The sequence below is a fragment of the Brachyistius frenatus genome, unplaced genomic scaffold (genome assembly GCF_029030835.1).
Source record: "Brachyistius frenatus isolate BFR_SWC_R1_liver_20210118 unplaced genomic scaffold, ASM2903083v1 Contig_42, whole genome shotgun sequence".
In the NCBI taxonomy this organism is placed as follows: Eukaryota; Metazoa; Chordata; class Actinopteri; family Embiotocidae; genus Brachyistius; species Brachyistius frenatus.
Genome location: NW_027210641.1, coordinates 2,262,111 through 2,286,041, shown reverse-complemented (window position 1 = coordinate 2,286,041; position 23,931 = coordinate 2,262,111). Strand labels below are relative to the sequence as shown.

The window sequence follows — 23,931 nt, the reverse complement described above, 5'->3', positions numbered from 1 at the left end:
TTTTGGTAGACACTTTTGTTTTTAATTCGGTACAAAAGCCAAAGTAGATCGAGGAGGAACTTTCAAGAATAAGTGCTGCAATGCTCAGTTTCATGTTCCACCTGACAAAAGGGACGCATTATTATTATTATTATTATTATCATTTGAGAGAGGAAGACAGGAACAGCATTTTCTTTTGTACAATAAAAAAAAATTGTTATTATTTAGTTTTCAAAGCCTCTCAGGTGATTTAATTTAATCATCGTATGCTAACAAAGCCCTGGTTAATGAATTTAATTTAAGATGAGGATCTAAAATTCTACTATCGACTACAATAGCAAATAGATATCTTAGAATATGCACAATAAACCCCTGGAACATGTTTTAGCTATTCAAAAAGGCTGGTGCTGGATTGGATCAGATGGGGGGACGCATGCCCGCAATCACAGGCAGAGCGTCCCTCCCGCTGATCCAGCCTGAGGCTCAGCCAAAACCAAAACCTGTTGGCTTGTTTGCGGGGAGAAATGTGGGAGGAGTCAAACCGTAGACCCCGCCCACATTGAAATACATGACACTAGAGGAGTTTTGGTGTCATTAGGTGAAAGGTAAGTCACCAAAAACAGCAACACAAGAGAACCGAGTGATGAAAAATAACGGAGAGATTTGTGACCTCAGGGCCTTTGTATGGAGTGATTTAGTTCTCATCAGTGTTTGCAGTCTCCGTATCTTCGAAATTGGTGAACTCCTGAGATTTTTTTACACACCAGGGGGTTATGGGAAATGTTGAGAGGCAATATGGGGAACCTAAAGTCTTCCCATACATGTTTGTCTCTGAAAATGATCAGATATCAGATTACACAGCAAGCATGCCCAGCATGTACTCGGACATACTCCTATTTAAATGTCTTTTAATTGTCAGAATATAGTCCCTGTCATTACTGAACATTTTCATATTCAATTATATTGTTGGACAACAAGGGAATTGTATGAATCCTGTGTGGGTGTAAATCGGTGAAAGTGTGTGGGAAGACAAAGACAGTCCATTAATTGTGAGTCTATAAGGTGACAATACGTTTTCTTCATTGTGCTCCAGCAGTATGACATGACACACATTTTTGCTCTTTTCTATTAGATGTGTTGAAGCCTTTTGTATGATTTGTGATGCCCCATCCTCAAACAGGTTGTAATACAAAGTGAAGCTGTTCAGAAAAACCTTACAATTTGTTCATTGCCTGTATCTATTTGAAATGTGGTGTGTGGTGAACTGTTGCATCTTTGTTTATTGCATTGGGATTAAAAAAAAAAAAAGAAGAAGCAGTATTGATCTCATTAACTTAAGTAATCATACCAATACAGAAATATTCTACTACAAGTGGAAGTCCAGCATGAAAATGTATGTAAAGCAAAATGTAGTTAAAGGTGAAGTGTGAGTATCTAATTATAGGACATAATGAGCTTATTAATACAGAAGTATCAGTGTGTGACAGACAGCAGATAAAGCTGACAGGTCGATGATGATTACTGGGAGAGGAAAGAAGAAGAAAACGAGTTGTCGTCCACAAACTGTTTTCAGTTTTGGGACTTTTTTCTAAATAAATATTTTATGGGATATTAGATTGTTCAAACATTTATTGAAATCCAACCGTTAGAAGTTAAGAAGCTGTTTAACATCTGAGATGTGACCCCGACTGCACACTGATTTTTGTAAGATGTCAGAAGACGAAAGTTCAAACCCACTGGTTTAAACCTTTGATAATGTGTTGTATTTTAAAAGCCTGTAATGTTGTTGTCAAATAAAAGTTTCTAGTGGATTTAAATACTCAGATAAAATCAGCACCTCAAAATCGCAGGCTACTTAGAGTAAGTAAAAGCACTGAGCTACTTTCCATCAGAAGAAAGCAGTTCATCACGTACATGTGGTGTTGTATTGCGCAACTGACGGTGAACGGTCCTCCGCCGTGACGTGTCTGACCGACACAGGTCAGCTGACTGATGACGTTCAGCGGGAGTAACTTCAGTTGTGAAACGGTGAGGAGAAAAGCCGGCAGGCGGACAAAAAAACAAAAAAAAACCCGAAGGTCCTACAAATCACATCCAGACGTTTGAGTACATCTCAAGAAGCGGTAAGACGATAATCATCCAAATAATACCAAGCTGCTCTGATCGTTGTTCCTGTCCCGTCTTTCGGTTCAAATCTGCGGGTTTCGATGATCACATGCAACGTGGTCCAGTGCCGGTCTGTTTCCGGTGAATACTGTAAATGTTTCACCTGATAATGTCGAGGGACATTTAATCCGCACAAATAGCCCCAATTTAACGTTTATTTAATATAATGTTCATATAAGTTGTCCCAATGTCCATATGTAACATTATGTGGTAGTCTTAAGTCTAAGATGCCGTTTATTAAACCATTTGGACACTTTTTTGAAGAAATCCTTCATATCATAAAGACAGTAAACGTGTGCAGCCACTGATTTCCGTTTATCTTCGGAGCTATGTTATAAAACTGAAGTTGTAAAAGTTTTGTAACATTGCCGGGGCCATATTAGTTACGCAACTGGAAGGGGAACTCCCCCTTGTGGCTGAATGAGGGTATAACTTTGTATTTTAATTAATAAAAGCAGTAAAATAATAATATATGTTTTTTTTTTTTAAATGGAAACAACTTAATATATGTGGGTAATTATGAAAAGGTCATAAAGTCAATACCAATGTTTCTATGTGTGTGTTTTCTCCCTGTGTAGAAATCATGCCTGTAGACATTAACAAGGGCAAGAAGGCATTTGTCCAGAAGTGTGCCCAGTGTCATACTGTGGAAAATGGTGGAAAACATAAGGTTGGGCCGAACCTTTGGGGTCTCTTTGGACGCAAAACAGGCCAGGCGGAGGGCTACTCCTACACTGATGCCAACAAAAGCAAAGGTAAATCCTGCATGTCTGTGTACATATATATATATATATATATATATATGCATTATTTGAATATTCTTTTAAGTCATGCCGTTTTGACTTAAACATTATTGCTCATTGTTTCTTTAATTCCAGGCATTATCTGGGATGAGGACAACCTCATGACTTATTTGGAGAATCCAAAGAAATACATTCCAGGAACAAAGATGATCTTCGCTGGGATTAAAAAGAAGAATGAGCGAGCTGACCTTGTGGCATATCTTAAGTCTGCAACTTCATAAAGAACTCCTCATCTGTGCACCTTTGTGTATTTTTGTGTCTTGAAAAACGTTTTGCTCAAGAGACCAGGACTCAACATGTTTTTTTTTCTTAAGGCAGAACAACAACCGATCAAAAGATGTGTTACCATAAATTGTCATCTTGGCCACATCTCCTGGTTTTAACAGGTTTCTTTTCTAACGTAAATTATTAATCTATATACTGTTCATTCAGAATGTAAAGACTGGAAGCTGTGTTTACTATCTGTCATCCGTTGTTGTTGTTGTTTTCTGCTGAGGAGTGTCTTGGTTTATATTCTAATTGTCTTTCAAGAATGAATATGCCTTTTTTTTTTTTTTTTTTTGCATCAATGATACCTCAATAGTTCAGTCCTTTTTGAAATTTCAAGTTGAATAAAACTGGCACGTAACATTTTCCTTTGAATTTGTTTGACTTGATATGTTCCCAGATGTGACTGCATGGTAGGAATAAGGTAACCTGCATGTCGGGTTTATAATCTCTGGCTGATGGTGGATTGATGAGCGAAAATTAAGAGTCACATGTTCTAATTTCTTCTATGTCAGAGAGTGTGACACCTCAACAAGAAATTGGGTAGCTGTTATAAAACATTTTGTAATGTATTTACGCGTGTTCTCGTTGGATTTGCATAATGCAGCACAACATTTGGGTAATTTTGAAGAGAGTTAACTTCACCCTCTGAAGGACATGCCTTTAAATGTATTGCTTTGGAGACTTTGATTAAATTGGAAGCAGCTATCTTATTTAAGTCCCACATCTTTTTGAAGCTGGTTATACTGTAAAGACGTGTTGTTTGACTTCAGCTAAAGTTGGAGAGGGCATTGTTTTGATTGATTTGACAAAAGCTAGTAGAAAACAACGTAGTTTTGGTTTTGTGTCGTGGGTATAGATTATATTTACATTTACTCATTTATATTCATAACCTTTCCAACCTATAAGGCTTTGAGTCAGAGGTCTCGGACCAGGGCTGTCCATGATGGGAGACCGATAAGAGTTGAACAGAAATCTGTATTCAAAATTGTGGAGTAGAGCTCCCCCTAGCGTTCAAATGGCACATCTGCACACAGATTGACTAATAATAATGTATAAAGGAATTTGATTTTCTGACGTGCTCACTGCCAATAAAAGTCTGTTAAATAGCACAAATTATGACATAGACCAGATTTTACATTTGCTAAATGTTGTAGTGTTTGTTTTACTCATTTGAATTTAGTCGACAGTGTATCACTGCGATTTCTCTTGTTAGACAGCAAATCTTTTTCATGCATAATAACTTATTATGTTTGGAGCATATTATGAGATAATCCTGTCACATAGGGATATATTTCTTTTAAGAAGCTTCACAAATGTCATTAATGAGCAAACATGCACCACTCTAATCCACCATTTTATCTGTTTACAACATGTACCCTTTTATTATGCATGCTGAGAAGATGATAAGGTAATTTACCATAGTTATCATCGGCATCCTCAGCACCATCATCACCAGAGCCTTTCTAAACGAGGGCAAACGGTTCAAATGGCCAGAGGGCTGAGTGCTGAAGCAATCCCGAGCTCCTGTCTGTGTGACGAAGCGAGCATCAGCCGGACCGAGCCAACCACAGCCAGCGTCATTTGCACACAAGAAGACCCATAAGACGGATGATGCTCGGAAGTGGCTCTGTGTGAGATTTCCAAATGCCTGTGATAGTCTGCGCGAGCTTCAATTTGCTTCCACATTGTTTTACGTGGATCTGCTTAAATTAAGTGAGCGGTGTGGAAATGCTGTGGGGGAATATGGAGCGCAAAGGGAGTCTCCATCCCTCTCCCCACAGAGTGGAAACTGGAGATGAAGCCAGAGCTCCAGGGGTGTTCCCGGCATAATGCATCTTGGAAGTTATGGGATTCACACGATTCTACACTTTAACCCTCAGTAAAGCCTCATAGATGATATTTATCTGCGCGACTTCATGGATTTGGTTCACTGAGGACCATCTGAAGAAAAGACATGGCAGTGTCAAGTATGGTGTTCTCTGACGTGGAAAGTTTTCTGGACTCGCATCCCGACTTATTTGAGGACTACCTGAACAGAAAGGGGAATTATAGCATGGTAGAGAAATGGCTCAAGAATCACCAGGCAAGCAAAAGTCCGGTGGCGGCGGCGGCGGCGGCGGCGGCTCCCGCCGAGTCGAGAGAGAAGATCAACGCGTGCAAGGACAGCTGGGCGAGCAGATGTGATGGTCTGCAGCGGAGAGCGTCTCAGAAAGAGCTGCGCAAAACTTTCGCCAGATCAAAAGCCATCAATGTCAACAGGACATACGACGAACATGTGAACTCCAGGGCCCAGGAGCCGCTGACGAGCATGAGGAGGAGAGCTCTGCTGAGGAAGGCGAGCTCTCTGCCCCCGACCACTGCGCACATACTGAGCGCACTGCTGGAGTCCAGAGTCAACATCCCCCAGTACCCGTCCACTGCCGTGGATTTTAAATATTACCTCAAAGAACACAATGAAAGAGAGTTTTTCCTGGAGCTTGTAAAAGACATATCTAACGACTTGGATCTAACGAGTCTCAGCTACAAAATCCTTGTGTTTGTTTGTATTATGGTCGATGCAGACCGGTGCTCCTTGTTTCTAGTGGAGGGAACGGGCAACAAGAAAACACTAATGTCCAAATTCTTTGACGTGCACGCAGGTACAACAGTTTTACCCTCAATGAATTCAGATGAAGTGCAAGTGCCGTGGGGGAAAGGGATCATTGGATATGTGGCTGAACACGGAGAGACAGTGAACATTCCTGACGCCTATCAGGTGCTTGCCTTCTCTTTGTGCATGCATGCATGTGTGTGTGTGTGTGTGTGTGTGTGTGTGTGTGTGTGTGTGTGTGTGTGTGTGTGTGTGTGTGTGTGTGTGTGTGTGTGTGTGTGCATTCGTATGAGTCACAGAAAGACTGAGAAAAAGATACAACAGGTCATTTTCTTTCAGCTCGTCATTATATCCGTTACAGTTGATCATCAGTCAAACTGTCTCAACTGAAAGCGTGGAAACCAACACCGGTGGTCACAGTAGTCCAATGAGCCCAGCTTGTGTCAAACCACATTAACACGAGTCATTATTGATATATATAAAGTCTAAGTCTCTGCTGTTTTTACAAGTTCACTGTGATTTTTTTTAATTTATTTTTTTTACTAACAAAAACAAAATTAGATTACATTAAAATGATTGAAGATGTGAAATTGCTTCATGATTTAAATATCCCCCTTTTCTAGAGAAGAAAAGTCCAAAATTCTTCCTGGTTGACAGAATATTCACACTGGAAATGAAGAGTTATGTCGCTTTACTGTCCAAACTGAGCCACCATCTGAGGAACTCTTCTTTAAGTCAGACATCTGTTCAGGTTTAGGACAATATTTTATAGAGCAAACCTCAGACTAGGCTGCTGTCTTATCATTTTTGCTTTCCCTTTAGACAGTTTTTGTGAGTAAGACTTGTAGTCCTGATTCATTTTAATGCTCTGTCATCTGAAAATAAGAGTAGGAAACTGCCTTCCTCCAACAAGTGCTTACGTTGTGTCTTTGTTTTGTACTGTGCCTGTGGATTGCAGGATCGTCGGTTCAGTGATGAAATTGACAAGCTGACAGGGTACAAAACCAAGTCCCTCCTGTGCATGCCCATTGGCAACAGTGATGGAGAGATCATTGGAGTTGCTCAGGCCATCAACAAGACTTCAAGTGGCCAACTCTTCACTGGAGATGACGAGAAGGTAATTTCGTTATTAAAGTTGTGAGCAGAAATGGTGGGTGAAGAACACACCAACATAATACAATATGCGGCCTGCTGCCTGCGTGGCGTGGGTTTGTTTTTCTGTGTTTTGTCTCAAAACCTGTTAGTATCCTCTCCATTCTGGTGTATTCAATTTTTGTTTTTTGCACATGTGAAATGTAGATTATCTCTTCACTAATACACCACCCAAAGAATATTTGTATGTCTGATTTAATTAACTTTTTAGAGCAGAAAATGGATAGGAATAATAGTTGGGGCAGTTTTAGATCAGATCATTTATCATTTATGTATAAATAGAAAATCTTCTTATGAGTAAAGGGACAGTAAATCAAACTGATCAAGTATTTTTTCTTACGTATATTTAATGGAGTGGCAAAGTCAAGTGAATTGATTGGATTATATTTGGCCATTTTATCATATGCTTTATGGGTCTATGGTAAAATGTTAGTTTGGTTGTAAAATTCTGCCACATTTGCTGCATTGCACAAGAGAGAGCAATGTCACCTCTTTGGTTCACACAGCAGTAAGATACAAGTGTTCAGGCTCCCCAGAGGATGAACTGGAATCACTAGTGATCCTGTGACTTTTCTTCCAGCACCTCCACTTGGCTGACATTTCTGGGTTAGTGTAAAATGGTCTTTATTGTTTTCAAGTAGGCCTATCCTCTAAGATTCCTCTGCATCTGGCTCAGTGATTGGCAATAAATATAGTACACACTTTTTTGTTGTTGTTGTTTAGAGTAAAACGTTCCAACAATTGCGATTTAATTTTGTGTCGACATTCATATTTTCCAATGACGTGTAACAACTTGTAATGCCCCGACTTTTCCTCTACAGCCGTCATCAGGTCACACTTTCAAGTTGGCCAGTATTTTGGTTTGAGAACTAATAGCTGCAAAACTGTCGGCGCTACCAGGAGCCTAAGTAGCAAATGATATAATGCTAACACGCTGGTCAAAGGTTGTGAAAATGGTAAACTGGCAAACCATCAGCAGGTTTACATTGTAAGCAGGTTGTCGTGATAATAGGTGCCCAACTACAGCTTTACACAGCAGCTTGTCATCAGACTCGTATTATTGCAGTACGTTGAAGTTGAGTACAGAGGAAAGAATAACAATAAGAGGAGCCGTGAAGTAATGCTGATGCTGTTTTGTGGTGTTTTGTCGAGTACAGCAGGGCCACAGTGATGTGAACTGTGTTTTTTCATTACACTCATGAGTTTACAGTAGCAGAAATATTCAGTTCCTATAAGTAAACAGTTTGGTGGGTTTTTTTTCTTGATTTTTCCACCAAGCATTTTATTGTTTGTATGTTGACGTACAATCGTGGAAGATTTTATTCATCATTGGAGGATTCTTCAGTTTCTGTGGCCTGATACTCAGACTGAGTTTGGTTTTACTGTATTGTTCGAATTGCTTAACAAATCAGAGCTGGTTGTAACGTTTCAGAGGCCTGGAGCCGAGCTAATCATTCTGAGTTTTCAGATTGAGATTTTTCAGAAGTAGTTTTCAAACATGTCTTTTAATTGTTCGCGAACACTGTAGTTCAAAAACTTGCTTTTAACGGTGAATTGATTCAGTTTCTTGCCGTTTAGAAAGTTATTCCATTTTATTTTTTTCACAGTATCCTAAACGATAATCATTGAAATATACAGGAATACTATTATGTACGAAGCCTCACATTTAACTGAAGAACATAGTATTTGATGCAGGTACGCAGCGTACAGGAGGACCGAATGGATAGTTCTTCTTACTCGAGATCGTGCTCAGAGTTCAGATGTGGATCGTTCCGTGCCGCTTGTTTTTTCCCTTTTGCATTTTTTTCTATTTTAAATTGAATATTTGACCACCAACGCTAACTGTATATATGTCGTCTGATAAACAGCGGGTAATGTTTGCTCACTCTTTGTATTCTCTGAACATCTCACCCAGCTCACTTGTCTGACATGTAGCATATTTACTCTAAACTTCAGTCTTTGTTTCTGGTTGGATTGAAGCTCGTCCAAAGGACCAGGACACAATAACTTTCTATAGGATGTACAGAATTTCAGATTGGTTAACAGTTTACTGAAATGCTGCGTGGAACAGTCAATGTGTCAGCGATTAATTTAGTGTCACCATCTCGATTGCCCAATTCATGTAAATTTTAAATGATTGCCAACCAGAAAAAGGAATTTGTGAGACAGCTCGGGCTCCCTCAGCTGTTCCAGTTGTCCACAGATCTTCTGTTTTAAAACAGATTTATGCTCCAAGAGGACTAAAGCACTCTCTTAGTATTTCACTCCTTCGTGAATTAGTTCAATCTGTAAACAGGTCAGTCAAGTTGGCAGCTGCAACAAACACGAAGGCACAGACGTATATGAATGAAAATAATACCTGAATATCGAATATGTTAGAGCAGTCGGCTCACACTGATCCAGATAGTGTTGTGTTTCTGAATGATCGTTTATCAGAGAGACACGAGGAGCACGTGTTTAGTCCATCAGCACGCTTGAATAGATGAAGCAGAAAGGCGGTGACAAACCAATGCACTGACTTGCTCTCTGATTGCATGAGCCCCTAAAGGGGGAAAAGATGAAACGTGAAAGCGTAAATCTAGTTGTGCTTTTATTTTAGAGTTAAGTTTCGCTGTAGCAAGTGACTAGTTTTTAAAAAAATATTTATTGTATGTTTCTCTCTCTTGGCGTTCTCCTGTCAAAATTACGCATCTAGATTCAATCCATTGTTCATAACAGATGCAGATTAGGGATTCTTTTTTTTTTTTTTTTATTTCCCTTGTTTTGAGTATGTTTCACATTGCATTAACGTCACACTAGTGCCTGGGATGGCTACAGCTGAATTAGTAATGAAATGCAACGCTAGCATCAGCGAACACAGTAAGCTCCCTGCACAGCACAGCTGCAGCTCTGCTTTTATGGCAGACCTTGTAATAAGAAAACGTATCATGTTTTCCAAAACATTAAAAGATGCTGCAATCGCAGATGCCATTAGTGGCTTAAGTGAACCTTTATCAAAACAAAATTGGTCTCTATGTACTGAAACCTTTCAGGATTTTTAACACATTACATGGCTGGTTTTAAATCACACACTGCCTTAATTGTGTTCTGTTGATACCCCCACTGGATTGGAGGCCTTTGGGGAGTTTGAATAATGGTTCAACCCATGTATAATTGCAATGTCTCATTATCTTCTGTGGAGGAATATAGCTACTGACTTAATTTAAGTGTATAAACTGACCGCATCCTGCTATCTCTACACCGTGCATTATTACCTTGATATAGCTTTTCTCCCACTCTGCATGCCTTCTAATACATTGCACATGAAGTGTATTATTCTCAGGCAGACATTTTCATGAATTGTCTCTTGTTGAGATGCAAATGCTCCCATGTAGGTTCCATCTGCCAATACAGTTTAACATCTGTGTGAGTCGATTGTCAAACAGCATTCTCCCCTCACCACCTCTGGCTGCCAAAGTCACTGTCAAATTGACGTGAAGCAATTCTGTAACAACCACTTTCACACAATATCCCAATTTCCCAATGTAAATCTGCAGCTAAAGAACAGAGAACACAATTTCTACTCTGAGCCACATGTTTTTACAATCCTGGTGGATAGCAGCTCAAATCACATTTATGCAGTGCATCATAACAAACGTGTTTCTTACAAAGAGCTTCGTATGACAGAAAAACGTCAGAATTTGAACTTCATGCTGGCAAAGTGTGTATTGAATCTAAACTTTACTTATTGTGTTTATCCTGTTTTTGGTATAAACAATAAAGGGTTGCTTCTGTTAGGATTCGGATTATTTTTTTCATTCAGAGCAGAGTTTTATGTTGGGTTTTTTTTGTAATGCACAGCCATTTTTATTGTAAATAAGTCAAAGAGGACATTTGGTTTCAAAGTAAAAAAAAAAAAAACAGGACCTACAACTGTACTGTGGGGGTTTCCAGATTCAGCAGCTGCAACAGATTGTAAGATCTGAGTGGACAGCCCTCAAAATGAACATGAACTGATACAAAACAAGAACAGATAAAAGCCACTATTATCTGTTGCGCACTAATAATTATTTGCTTTAAATCGAGCCCTTATTTGTGTGATCATTTCAATTAAAGACATCTGAGTCCAACATATAAAACATGTGCAAGCTTTCATTAAGCTCATCATCAAAAAGCAAGAGCTGGCTTATTATGGCATTGTTTGTTCAAGAAAAACTCCGTTTAGTTCCTCCCTTCAACTTTTAATGAAAATGTGATACATTGATTCACTGATCTCGTTTTAATAGCAGGTTATACATTGTGGGCGGATTTGCAAAAATAATTTCATGATATAAATATTTTAATGGAGCTTTAATTTTGAAAAATGTTCGTTGTATTTTTGTTTCCATGCTTTAATTTAGGTGACATTAGTGTTATTTATTTTCTTCACCTGTAACTGTTATCAGATGAAAAAAATCTGTATAATTTCCTTCTAAATGTGACTTTTTACTCACCAGATTGTTTGTTTTTCCAAATTTCTGAATGAAATACAGTTTCAGTCATTACGTTTCCAGGTGTTCAACACGCTAATAAGCTCAATAGGCCTGGTGACACAAAACACGCTACTGTTAATTATTAAATTATGTAATTCTGAATTAATAATGCTATCTGATTAAACTCATTACACAGCCTAGAAATGAGCATCTATAAACAACCGTGTGTCACTGCCTAGCAGAGTGACAGTGATGTTAATGAAGTGCCATCGGTGCCCTTCAATGACTAAATCAACCTTTATGCTTATAAATACAAAGTACCGTCTTCTACCCAACGTTTTTTTGGGTCTCAATGCTTAAGTATTTAATACAAACATTTCATCTTCAGTTTTCATATTGCATATTTAATATGTATTTAAATTACTTAAGTGTTTTTCGTAGCTCTGAAGGCTACTTCTTGTAGATTTGTTATTTTAAAATAAACATCTGTACCTCTACTCATTTAAATGAAATCAAATGTGAAGATCCATATGAAATCAGAGATTTATCTTTGGTCCCTCATACCAATTCTTGGCAAAACAACAATAGTCTTATTTCACCTCACACACAAGGTGAACACAGCTTTTTAAGTTGACTAGTGGGAGAAATGGAGAAACAAGCCATGTAATTTCGCTCGACTTGCTTCATGTGAATTTTCATTTATGGAAAAGGTAGTCATTGAGGTCGGAGGAGCTGACTGTCCCTGAGGCCTCGGCCACTTAGTTTTGTTATTAAACCACTCTTTACTGGTCAGTCCAGAGGTCTCCAGGCAAAAACGTCTTGTTTGTAATGCAACCTTGTATAATGGCCTGCCTGACAGAATGTAATTAGAGAGCAGTACTTTTCTTGGGTTTGCCTGTTAGTTCCACAGGCAGATCCATAGCCAGATCCCCAAAGTCCTGCTCGCTAATGATTCTGCTCCTGCTGGGGCTATTGATGGCCACTGCCTTTCTGGAAGATCATTATTAGAGAATTCCACAAGACAGCTGAAGTAGCATTATGAATGAACTTATGGCTCAGCATCATCTGCTCTCTGTGTCCGAAAACAATCGCACAGGGCGCTTGATTATGTATAACGACTGAATGAAGTGCTTGTTCTCAGTTCATTTACTCATTAGCATGAGCCTTACATCATATCACATTATGATGCAAAATGTTTTTGATGAGGTGATTTGCATAATTCTGATGTGCATCATAATAAGCACATCAGTGCGACATACCAGAGCAGAAGAATTATATTTTTGATGTTGATTGATTGAATTTATTTGATGATTAAAAATACACTGCCGTAAACACAATACTGTAACATGAGAAGTCAATCATTGAGAACTAAAACACAACAAAGCTAAATGGCTTGATTGTAGAGGAAATTGAGTTTCTCAACCTTTTCTTGTCTGTGATGCCGTTTTAGATCCCTAATCATAATTTTAAGAGCATAAAAGAAGTTCTGAACGTATTGTACTTGATTATTATTGTATTTTCGTTATTACATTTTTTTTTTGATTTTATACACTTTATTAATCCCCGAGGGGAAATTTCTTCACTACATCAGGGGGGCGCTGCTGCAGCAGGCTGCCACTAGCGCGGCGCCAGGTAACCTGACCTGAGGTGCATGTTTTTGGATGATGGGAGGAAGCCGGAGAACCCGGAGAGAACCCACGCAAACACAGGGAGAACATGCAAACGCCGCACAGAAAGGCCCAGGACCGGATTCGAACCCGGAACCTCTTTTGCTGTGAGGTGACGGTGCTAACCACTGCACCACCGTGCCGCCCTTTTTTTTTTTTTTAATTTTGATTTGATTTTATACACTTTATTAATCCCCGAGGAGAAAACATCATATTTAGTATTTTCTAAAGGACATCAAACAAATATGAATAACCAATATTAGTCTATTAATGTCCCCCAGCTGCACATAGCATCACCTCATTGCAGCCCTGACTCCAGCTTGTGAACTAGTGGACTACCATAAGAATATTTTGTGTAATTACAGGTGTAGTTTTCCACCTAATGCTACAGGGTTATGTTCTTCACATGTTAATTTAGGGCTGATGAGTAACTGATACATGATCATTTCTGAGAGGTGAAAGAGATATCCCTGTATCAGCTGCCACAGCTGAGTAACTTCCCATTCATGCATTGTTGTAGTGTCCCAACCCTCAGGTCAGGCTGAAGGCTGGTAAATATTAGTGGGTTTGTTGTACTGATTATATTGTGTACACAGCAGCCAGATGCTAAAGATAGATAACTAAACAAAGAGGCAGAGGAAGGAAGCACACAACCTAAATTCTATTGATTCCATGTTATGGGGGTTGAGTGTCTCCCAGATAAAAGCTACACTGTTGGCTGATCGTCGTCGTATAGAATCCAAGCCGTGCATTCACGTATCAGTTGTGTTAGTAGCAGGCGGTTGCAGCCCCGCCTTTGCATCCTCTGCAGAGTGAGCTTGCATATTGATATTCATTATGAATCAAACAGTGGTGAGAAACAAAGAAATGTAGTTCGACTCCAAACCTGTAAGACATTGATTCGATTTCAGCATGCATATTAACTCTGGCCATTAGGCCACATAAAGTGATTACATTATTTATGTGAAGAAAATATGAGTGAAATAAGGAATTTATGTTATCAGCCCAAGGCACAGTAAATCAGTCCATTCAGTGAAATGGTAAAATGTCAGTTGAATTGATTTATTTGTCCTGGCAAGTAATAATGCCAATGAAAGGCCATTTCTTATCTGTTCCAATTGAAAAGCTAAGTTTTTCTCAGATGAAAACATGACTCTTTTTTTGTTGTTAGTTTTCTTTTTCTAAACAGCTTTAATTTAACACTATAAGATGCCCTGTCGAGTTGAAAACAAACCAAAAGTTACGTCTACATTTTTGTTTCCGAACAGTTATGTTTGCCAGCCAGCAGTCATCTTCTTTTTTGGCTCATAGCTATGCTTCCTTGACGTTATTCCTATTCGTATGAGAGTGGAACAGCGTGAAACAAACCACGTGCTCACGTGAAACAGGCGAAGTCACTCTACAAATACTACTAATAGTGCTCCTGGTGGGCACAAATTCCACCTGGTATCCTTAAACATATTTCCTAAAAATGTGACAGGTACATGTCTCATTCCAACAACTATTAACAAATACCTGTCGCTTCATTAAGTTACAGTAAATTTGATCTGTTATTTAATGTGTCCACAGGTGCTGCAGATGTACCTGCCCTTCTGTGGTATTGCAATCTCCAACGCCCAACTCTTTGCCGCCTCAAGGAAGGAGTACGACAGGAGTCGGGTAAGGGCCACACGGCCAACCAGGATAATAACCCTCCCCTCCCTAGGATCAGCATTACCCCCCCCTCCCTCGATGCTGACGCTGAGGCAGAGTATTGATCAGCAGCAGCCCACTTGCTGCCACTGCAGTGGGAATCACAGAGCGGCATGCGGCCCTGCATGGACGTTTTCCCTTGACGTGCGGAGGGGGATGGGCCTGTATCCAGACGAGGGCCGGCTCCATGATCTAAATCTCCTAGGGAATGTTAAGAGATGCACTAATTCACGTCACACATTGATCTGTGATGGAAGAGAACATAATGAGAACACAGCTCAGTGAGTAGAGGAGAAAAATGAGGAGAGCTCCCTTTACAGCACATGATTTTTATGTGCTTGAGTATTATCTTGGATTGGTACCGCTTTAGATAAAGGGCCTTAATTTACTTTTATTGAGGAAAGTAATCATGTTATATCATCATGTCGGTTTATGGTTTAAGGATGATGATGATAATAATCGGGTCTCAACAGCTGAGCGAGCAAAACATCTTTATTTAAAGGGTCCTCACGATTGCCTGCTGACAGATTTCTCATTTTGCAGAAGCATGTGGTTCAGATTGTTTGGAATAATGCCAGTAGTATCTTTTTCTGTTACTGGTGTTCAGGCACTCTTGGAAGTAGTCAATGACCTGTTTGAAGAACAGACTGACCTGGAGAAGATTGTCAGGAAGATCATGCACCGTGCCCAGACACTGCTTAAGTGTGAGCGCTGCTCCGTTCAGTTGCTGGAGGATATTGAGTCACCGGTACTGTTTTTCTCTCTGCTGTCCTGCTGTGCATGTGTCTATCTGTCAGTACATTTGTGCATGTGCATGCCTGATCTTTCTGTCTGCCTTAGTTCTTTTCAGTAAATACCGTGTATCTCCATGAGCTTGGGTGATTTCTTCCCATTCACATCTTTCAGGTGGTGAAGTTCACCAAGTCCTTTGAACTACTGTCCCCTAAGTGTAGCGCAGACACTGAAAGCAGGTATGTATCATGTATCAGTATTAAAACCTGCTCTGCACCTCAGTAACATCTGGCCCAATGAAAAGTATATTTTACTATCCATTTACCCCCCTCCCCCCTTGTCATACCGGTAACCTCTATCTTTGTTTGCCTTTGGCACCACATCACCTGTAAATTCTTTTCAGAGCCTCTTTTGAATCTGTAACGCGTCCATTAAGGACAAAAAATGAGAAGGAAAATTGACTATTCTGTAGTGCTGTGGGAGTAATATGCGGATTCTGAATAGAAGGCATACTGCGGGATCCCTACTTAATTGGGTTTTGCTGCTTCTCTCGACTGCTAGGCATGGCTGAGTGGAGAAAGACTTAATATTGTGTGGGATGTTTATGGATGAAAACAACACTGAAAGGAAGACAAATTATTCCCCCTCCCCCCAAAGCCCTGCACTTGCCATAAGTGATACGGTCACTTTAAGGCAGTAGTGATGACAGAAACAGTAATTTTAAAAAAACACAAGAAATACAAATATTAGGAAATTAGTAATGAAAGAAATGTCAGGCAGCTAGATTGGCTCGTGAAGTCTTTCTGATGAAACACATTTCTTTCACTGCTATCACATGTTCAAATAGAAAAAGCTCATTTGTAAATTCAACTAATAAAACTGCAAAAATTTCAGTCTGTGCTGAAATTACAAACGTACGATGTCTCTGTGGTGTCATTAGTCTTCCTAAAGGATTAAATCTGAATAACAAAGACGGCTGTGCGATTTATGCGTTTCATTAAATAAGCGATTTTGGCGTCAAAAGGTGACCATACTGTATGGATTTCGAATGTGCCGACAATCCTCAGCAGCTCCCATGAGGACGATAATGTTGCTAAATGACAGATATGAGACAGGGAACTGACAGAGAGAATTAAGAGAGAAGGAAAACAAGCATGAAAAAGGCGGTAAGGCCTTCTGCGATCGCACCTATGAGGTCTATTCCCTGCAGCACTGGGAGCTCCACGTGCACACACAGCTGTATCGCCAGATCAAAGGGATTCAAAAGATCTGACATCAGTGTCTCTCAATCTTTATTCTCATCTTGAAAGACAAAATGAGCAACGTTGGGCATTTACCTGGTTGCATTTGAAGGTGAAAACTCGCCGGGCCCCTGAAATAAATGTGAAGAGGAAGGCTGAGCGGTGATGCAGGGGTTTCTGTGACACAGTGTGGGGGCGTTTTGCAATGAGGAAGACAATCACACAATTAACTTTTCATTACTTCATAAGCTGCAGGAGAGGTTTACTGACATCCACCGCATAAAAAGTTCATTAAATACAAGTTAATGTAAAAGAGGGTCCGTGAGGAGAAACAAGGGCGGCCTTCCGCCAGCTTGCATTTCAGGTGTGAAAGAGAATTAAAGGCTTTTTATTTGAACACAATAAAAAAATATGATTTTCATTTTTAGAATATCAAAGATATTAGCTGAAGGAGTGTATTAAAAAAAATACTTTTTGAGAATAAACACTTTCTTAGAAAAGGAACATTTTTAGGTGTGCTGTCAGAAAACTAATATGAGTTTGTGACTTTAGCGAACGACACAATAATAACTTTATTGAACTTTAATTTCATGAGAGAAACTGAATGGGAGACTATAGAGCCAGAGCTACGTCAAACTTTTTTCTACCATGTATTGTTCAGCATTGTATTCATTATGTTTTCTTTGTCCTCCTACTAATTTATTTTCTGCCCCTAGTTTCAAAGACAGTCTGGAGAAATCATCGTACTCCGACTGGCTCATCAACAACAGCATCGCAGAGCTGGTGGCCTCCACGGGACTACCCGTGAACATTAGTGACGCCTATCAGGATCCTCGCTTCGATGCTGAGGTACCGTTCAAATTTCACAGTGAAATGTAAAGGACCAGTATTGAAGTGTGCCCCTTGACGATTTTTAGTCACCCAGGTACTAAATAGATCCAGAAGTATCAAATAAGTCGTTTAATTCAAGAGGCATCTTCACTTCCACTGGCTGGTGTGGAGTGCTGCTCATTTTATACCACGATGAGATGTTCACACCTTGATGTCACACACAAGTTAATAAGGTCACAAGGGATTAATTAATGAAGCCATTCATGAAAGCACCTGGGAGGTGATGTCAGGATGGCATTATAAGTGTGCATTTGGATAAGATAGATGCCGTGAAACCGAAATTAAGGGGACCTTCAATGTGAAACCTGACCTGTGTATCAGGTTATGTTGCTGTCTTGACACTCAAGATGGTTTCATAACAATTTACACCTTAATAAGCCTCACAAGATTGGCGTCTGACCTTAAACACTCACATTTGACCTCATGGACTCGTCCAGGTGTGAAGAGCTCATACAGATTTAAAATGGCTGCCAGCCAGTAAAGATGTAGGAGTCTCTTGGAAATGTCTTTAAGATCAAAAGTAAAGCTTGAGTTGAACGGTGTAAGTATAGACAAGGGTTCTCCATGTGTCCAGCTACTCATGTAGCTCTCGGACACTGTGACATTTATTCACATAGCTGAGCTCCACCAAACCAGCTGAATAAGCTTCTTTTATGTGAACAATAACAAATTGATACTCAACACACACACACACACACACACACACACACACACACACACACACACACACACACACACACACACACACACACACACACACACACACACACACACCTGGTATAGACAAACTTGAAAGCTATATCGACAGAAGCTGATGCTGCATTGATCGAAACACTCTGAGTCCTGTTGCAAGCAGCAAAGGTTTGACAATTCTTGGATTTAGGTGATAAAACATTTCTTTAAGTAACAGATTTAGTGTGTACTCATTTATAACACAACCGCTGCTGCTTGGCTCGGCAGAGGAGCTACCAGCAGGTCCTCACTGGACTGACTAGAGAGGGAAACTTGCTGCTTGCTATCGTACACTGCCTCCCGCAGCTCCTATAGGTTCATGTAGCACTGCTCTTCCATTAGAGGTGCGGCATGTACACACAGTTAATACTCCAGAGATTAATTTATTACCGAAAACCTGGCTATCATTTTAAATCTTTCAGTACTTGTGCTCATACAACGTTTGAGTTTATTGACAGCTTCAGTCCCTTACTGCCTCACTTTGAAAAATAAAAACATGTTGTGGTGATTTGAAGCAGTTAGAATCAGTCTTAATGAAATAAAAATCTAAATTATAGTGTCTAGGGCAGTGTGTAAGACATTTTTTTTTTTTTTTTTTTTACACATTGATTATAATACTTAATTTATATAGTGTTCACTCTCCCACTTTTTGCAGGCAGACCAGTTCTCTGACTTCCATATCCGCTCTGTGCTTTGTGTTCCTATATGGAACAGCAACCACCAGATCATTGGTAAGTCCACAAGTTGCACTGATACTTGGTTTTAATTCAATATATCAATCATAAACATGAACCTCGTATCTGTATAAAGTATGTGGACATGTGAACATACCCATGTGTTTATCTACTTTAAAAACCAGTGTGTGTGAAGTTTCTCATTCGTCCAGGTCATGGTCAATCTGAGGGTTATAAGGCAACTGGACATTCTTGTGTCTCTTGAAGACATTTGACCTCTTATGCAAAAGGCTTCTTCCAGTTAATCCAAAAAGGTGTTAGAAGTTATGGTTTGATGTCTGTGCAGGCCTGTTAAATTCACTTTCTTTTTTGTTGCTTTGCGATCATGAATGTTGTCATGTTGAAACAGAAAATTGCTTTCCCTAACATGCGGCCACAAAGGTTTACCTTAATTGGAACTATTGGGACCAGCTCAAAGCAAAAACAGCCCCAAACCAAAAAGGCATCCATATACTTTCAGCAACATGTTCGAGCTATAATGCAGGAATGCATTTTGCACTAACATCAAATAGCTCTTGCGTGCACTTTTTTGCTGCATAAAGCTGACAATAAAGGCGAGCGCAGCGTGAGCATGTGTTCAGCTGAGGCTGCATGTGTGTGATCAGATCCACGCTGCACCATCGCTCCACTCTTGGAGGTGGAGTTCTCTTCTTCTGGCAGTGTGCCTTGTGTTTGTGAATAAGCCCCAGGCTAGCACCACTCTGACACGCTGATAAATCATTGATCTCTCGTCTGGTTTTGGTGCTGGATATTCTCGGTCCACTGAGATCTGACGCAGGAAGTCATTGGTTTTATTTGAGTGCAAAGTGATCAGCATATCTGCTGCAAACGGTTGGTTAAGACCTGTGTGCGTCTTTGCGTAGGTGTAAGTGCATTTGACGGGGAAGGGAGAGGGTAGAGGAAGAAGAATAGAAAGAGTGAGGGGAGAAAGAAATGCAGTGTGTGGGTGGCACCTGAGGATCGGGAGTGAAAAACCATTATGCAAACAAAGCAGCAGGAGATGAAATTCTCAAGTCAAGGATATATTCAGGTAGAAAATGAATGTCCGTGTGTCATCTGCTGAGGTTACAGCCAGCTCGTTCAAACTGGAACCACAAGAAATATTGTTGGAACTATATCAATAATTATGGGGTTTAATGTCAAATATCAAAAGAGTAAAATCAATATTAGCACTTTCGGCAGCAATCTGCTATTTAAATAAATTTTAATAAGGGTGGCTTCTGCACTTTTTTTTTGGGGGGGGGGATGATTTGTTTTTCAAATTTGATGAATATCCTGTAAGATTATAATAAAAATGATTAGAGTGAATAGCAATTTTGTTTTTGATTCTACCTGAATTTAACAATAAAATAAAATTGGAGTCTTGCGGTCCATGAATAGTTTGAATGAGGAACCTCGGGCCAGAAACACAATACTGAAGCACCACCGTTTGGTTGTAGCACCAGATTTTTATTCAGGGGCTATTTTCAGAGTTCTTTAGGGTCACGATTCAGATGTCTTATCAGCTGACTGAGCGACAGACCTGTATTATGAATACATTTTTTGATTTTCTGATTGAGTGAGTGTTTTAGCTCTGAGTAAAAGTAGTTCTAAGGTGGCTTTTTTTGACAGGTGTCAAAAAAGTGATCAAAGTTAATTACAAATATAAAATATTGAGTATTTGTTTGCTTTTGCCACCTCCAAGTTGTCACCCATGAGCCTCTGAAATTTGGTCGCTATCAGCTTTGCACATCTGGATATTCTTTTTTGTAAAACTGTTCTAACTCTGTTGGGTTTTATGTGAGAAAACAGCATTTTTTTTTTCAGCCACAAAATCTTAAACTAGGTCGAGAAGGTCGACCCATATTCAGCTACTCCAGGACATTAACATTATTGTTTTAAGCCAATGATTTGCAGCGCGGACTTAATGTGTAAATGTAGTTCTTCTTAAAGATTGTTGTTCTACAAAATGCAAACAACTGTTACCTGCACGACCCACTATGATGAAGAGCCACCATGTGAAGACGACTTGGAGTTGAGCTGGTTTGTTTGATATACAGTAATTCCTTGAGGGTTAACGCAGTGCTGAGCTGGTTGCAGCTCAGGTTCGGCCCGAGGCTTTGTGAAGCTCTAGGCAGAATTTGACACCTCCTCCACCGATAGTCCCCGGTGAATAACTGCATTTTTCAGTCACAGCACTATGGGTCATCTATGCACAAACTTGTAACGGAGCTGTAAAGGATTGTAGTGTTATGTTTGTTATGTTTATTGTGATAATGAAAGCACTTATGACATTAGGAACGGGGCGTAGTTAAAGACTACGTGGTGTCCACGAGGCTCTCAGCAGTCATTTAGCTTGCTTATGCTCGGGGCCACCTATGCTGCAAATCATCACAAATTACAAGCTTATTACAGAGGGAGCAATAGTAGGTTTGGAGAAAACACTCGCTCTGTATTCTAAATTATTCTAATGGAACTGTAATGAAAATTGTTCTTAGCTACAGTATTAATCCTTTTCTAACTATACATTGAAATTAAATGTCACTTTGGCAGGTTTGTTTGACCTCCCAGAGATAAATCAAAAATGATAATGTATTGTGTAATTACTTTTCAAGCATAATTCCTCAGTGATAATAAAAGTCATTGTCTATCAGTTAAGTGTTGTTGCTTTAGTATCAAAGCCTTTTCTGTTTTTAAGTACATGATGAGGGAAGCCATCTAAACAGGGAAGATTACTGCCAAATAAAAAGGTTTTCAGTCTCACCGCTGCGTTGTGGACAACAGCTGGATTTTCTGTCAAAGATAACATGAATTGAATGCCAGTTTCACCACAGCTACAGTTTTATCATTCTGTACAACCACGTGTCATTATGAAAAACACAGCATTGTACTGTTTTCATTTAGATTTTTAATAGCTTGACTCAACAGATATTACTACAGCCTTTTAGATAAGTGGAAAATGCTGCTATTCATGTGAGAAGATGTGTCTTTGCTTAATTTTAATCAATAACTCAAATAAGTGGATAGCATGCTGTTTTCCGAGTGGATGCTCTTTGAATTGAAACAGAGCTACATGCACTACAGCCAATATCGTATTTATTGTGTGGATAAATTGATTTTGTGTAACAGGTGTCGCCCAAGTGCTGAACAGGCTTGATGGGAAACCGTTTGATGATGCAGACCAGCGTCTCTTTGAGGTATTACATTTGCTTTGTTTTCTGCTGTATCCAGTAGGCATTTTTTAAACTGTCGGATTTGAGTATTTCTGCATTTTATCCATTCCCCAGGCGTTTGTGATTTTTTGTGGACTCGGCATCAACAACACCATCATGTACGACCAGGTGAAGAAGTCCTGGGCGAAGCAGTCGGTGGCTTTGGATGTAAGAATACAACATCTCTCGGTTTCCTTGCCTTCTATCCCATTACATGTCTTTTACGTTTTGAACAAAAATCTTTTCATTTGCTCACATTTGCAAAAACATTGCTATGCAAACTGGTAGAAAATGTTGACTAAGGTTGATTTTGTACTGCTTCTGTTTGTCACAACTGTTTGCTCATTGTATTTATGTTAGCTTCATCCTCTCCCTCAGATCATTTTAACCTCTGCATACTTCCCCATCCTATCCTGCCTATTCTTCTGTTTTATTCGCTATGATAGTATCTTTACTTTCCATTCCAGTCAACACATGCTCAGGGGTGACACATTTACCCAGAAGTCACAGGAAACAACAGCTGCTACATGGAAAATATAAAGCCTCTTCCCACTTATTCTCTCTCAGGGGTCTTTGTACTTGGCTTTCCACGAGAATATACGCATGAAAAAAGTGCTGATCTCTCTTTGTAGATAACCTTCTCACAAAGGTTTTATTGAAAATTAATGAGAGGCAGTGAAAAGCAATCCCTCATCTGCCCCGCAGTATGTAGCCATTCAGCACTAGTCAGCCTTTACAGTTTGTCCTTAGATTACAATAGGGTGTTTTCAGGTGCATTATAGTAGTGAGCGCCACTGTTTCAACATAGGAGATGTAGAGAATAGATAGATATAGACAGGTAGAGCATTTAAAAGAGAGACACAGAATGAACTAATATGTAGATGCACTGCTTCTGGCAGCGCTGAATAAACATGAGCATTTATGATCAAATAAGCAACTGCAGGTTTATACAAGGTATTTCTCTCAGGAAATGAGAGGAACACGGCTGGAATCAGGACAGACATCACTGCTCTTGTAGACTGTTCCAGATGTGAGTGTTAACCTCCTCATCTGGAAGAGACACTAAAAATCACTTATACCCGTGTGCAATATTTTCAGTTGCAGCCACAGTTGTGCTTCTGTTATTGGTTGTTTTAAGGATTTGGAAAATACCTTGAGTGACAACGTGTCATTATTTTGCAGGTTCTGTCCTACCATGCCACTTGCTCCAAGACTGAAGTTGACAAATTCAAGGTAAAAGATAATTCACTGCTGTCATCATTACATTTGTCTCCGCAAGCACTGTTTCTTTCACTTCGTAGTGACAGTTGTGGGAGTTTTTTTGACTCTGAACTCAACACAGATATTAAAGTTCCCATATTTTACATTTTCCTGGTGTTTTATTTGTAGTCTTGATATTTATAAGAAGATATTCTTGTGGTTTTAAGTACCAAAATCCATCTGAATATAGTTTTACATCTTTCTTAAGCTTCTCTCTGGAGCTCTGCCAAGAACAGGCTGTTTTGTGTCTTTGCTTTTAAGGCACATTGATGTCAATAACCCTCTCTTCTGATTGGTTGACTCTTTTCTGAGTGACATTTGCTTATCCTTTAACAGCTGTCAATATCGCTGCATTTCTTACTGGTAACGAATGCCATAAA

At 39.6% G+C, this 23,931-nt stretch overlaps 2 protein-coding genes across 2 annotated transcripts in view; both read left to right on the top strand.

Annotated features, from left to right (window-relative positions):
- The first annotated feature begins 1,995 nt into the window (after nt 1–1,995).
- Nucleotides 1,996–3,928, top strand: LOC138623226 (cytochrome c-like). The gene is made up of 3 exons (XM_069702611.1): nt 1,996–2,102; nt 2,724–2,900; nt 3,024–3,928. The coding sequence occupies exons 2-3, from the start codon at nt 2,729–2,731 to the stop codon at nt 3,167–3,169; spliced, it is 318 nt and encodes a 105-aa protein (XP_069558712.1). The 5' UTR covers nt 1,996–2,102; nt 2,724–2,728; the 3' UTR covers nt 3,170–3,928.
- Nucleotides 3,929–4,911: 983 nt separating this feature from the next.
- The window catches only part of pde11a (phosphodiesterase 11a), a 36,526-nt gene continuing 17,506 nt past the window's right edge, over nt 4,912–23,931 (top strand). The window contains exons 1-10 of the mRNA XM_069702610.1: nt 4,912–5,973; nt 6,767–6,925; nt 14,648–14,737; nt 15,378–15,518; nt 15,677–15,741; nt 17,460–17,592; nt 19,022–19,097; nt 22,209–22,276; nt 22,367–22,459; nt 23,474–23,524. Coding sequence (XP_069558711.1) covers nt 5,173–5,973; nt 6,767–6,925; nt 14,648–14,737; nt 15,378–15,518; nt 15,677–15,741; nt 17,460–17,592; nt 19,022–19,097; nt 22,209–22,276; nt 22,367–22,459; nt 23,474–23,524 — 1,677 coding nt within the window. The 5' untranslated portion in view covers nt 4,912–5,172. The remainder of the gene's footprint in view (nt 5,974–6,766; nt 6,926–14,647; nt 14,738–15,377; nt 15,519–15,676; nt 15,742–17,459; nt 17,593–19,021; nt 19,098–22,208; nt 22,277–22,366; nt 22,460–23,473; nt 23,525–23,931) is intronic.

Bases quoted from the DNA above. Each gene is read 5' to 3' on its own strand.
- LOC138623226 (XM_069702611.1), top strand. From the start codon at position 2,729: ATGCCTGTAGACATTAACAAGGGCAAGAAGGCATTTGTCCAGAAGTGT. The intron at 2,901-3,023 runs GTAAATCCTGCA...CTTTAATTCCAG, and splicing joins TGATGCCAACAAAAGCAAAG to GCATTATCTGGGATGAGGAC.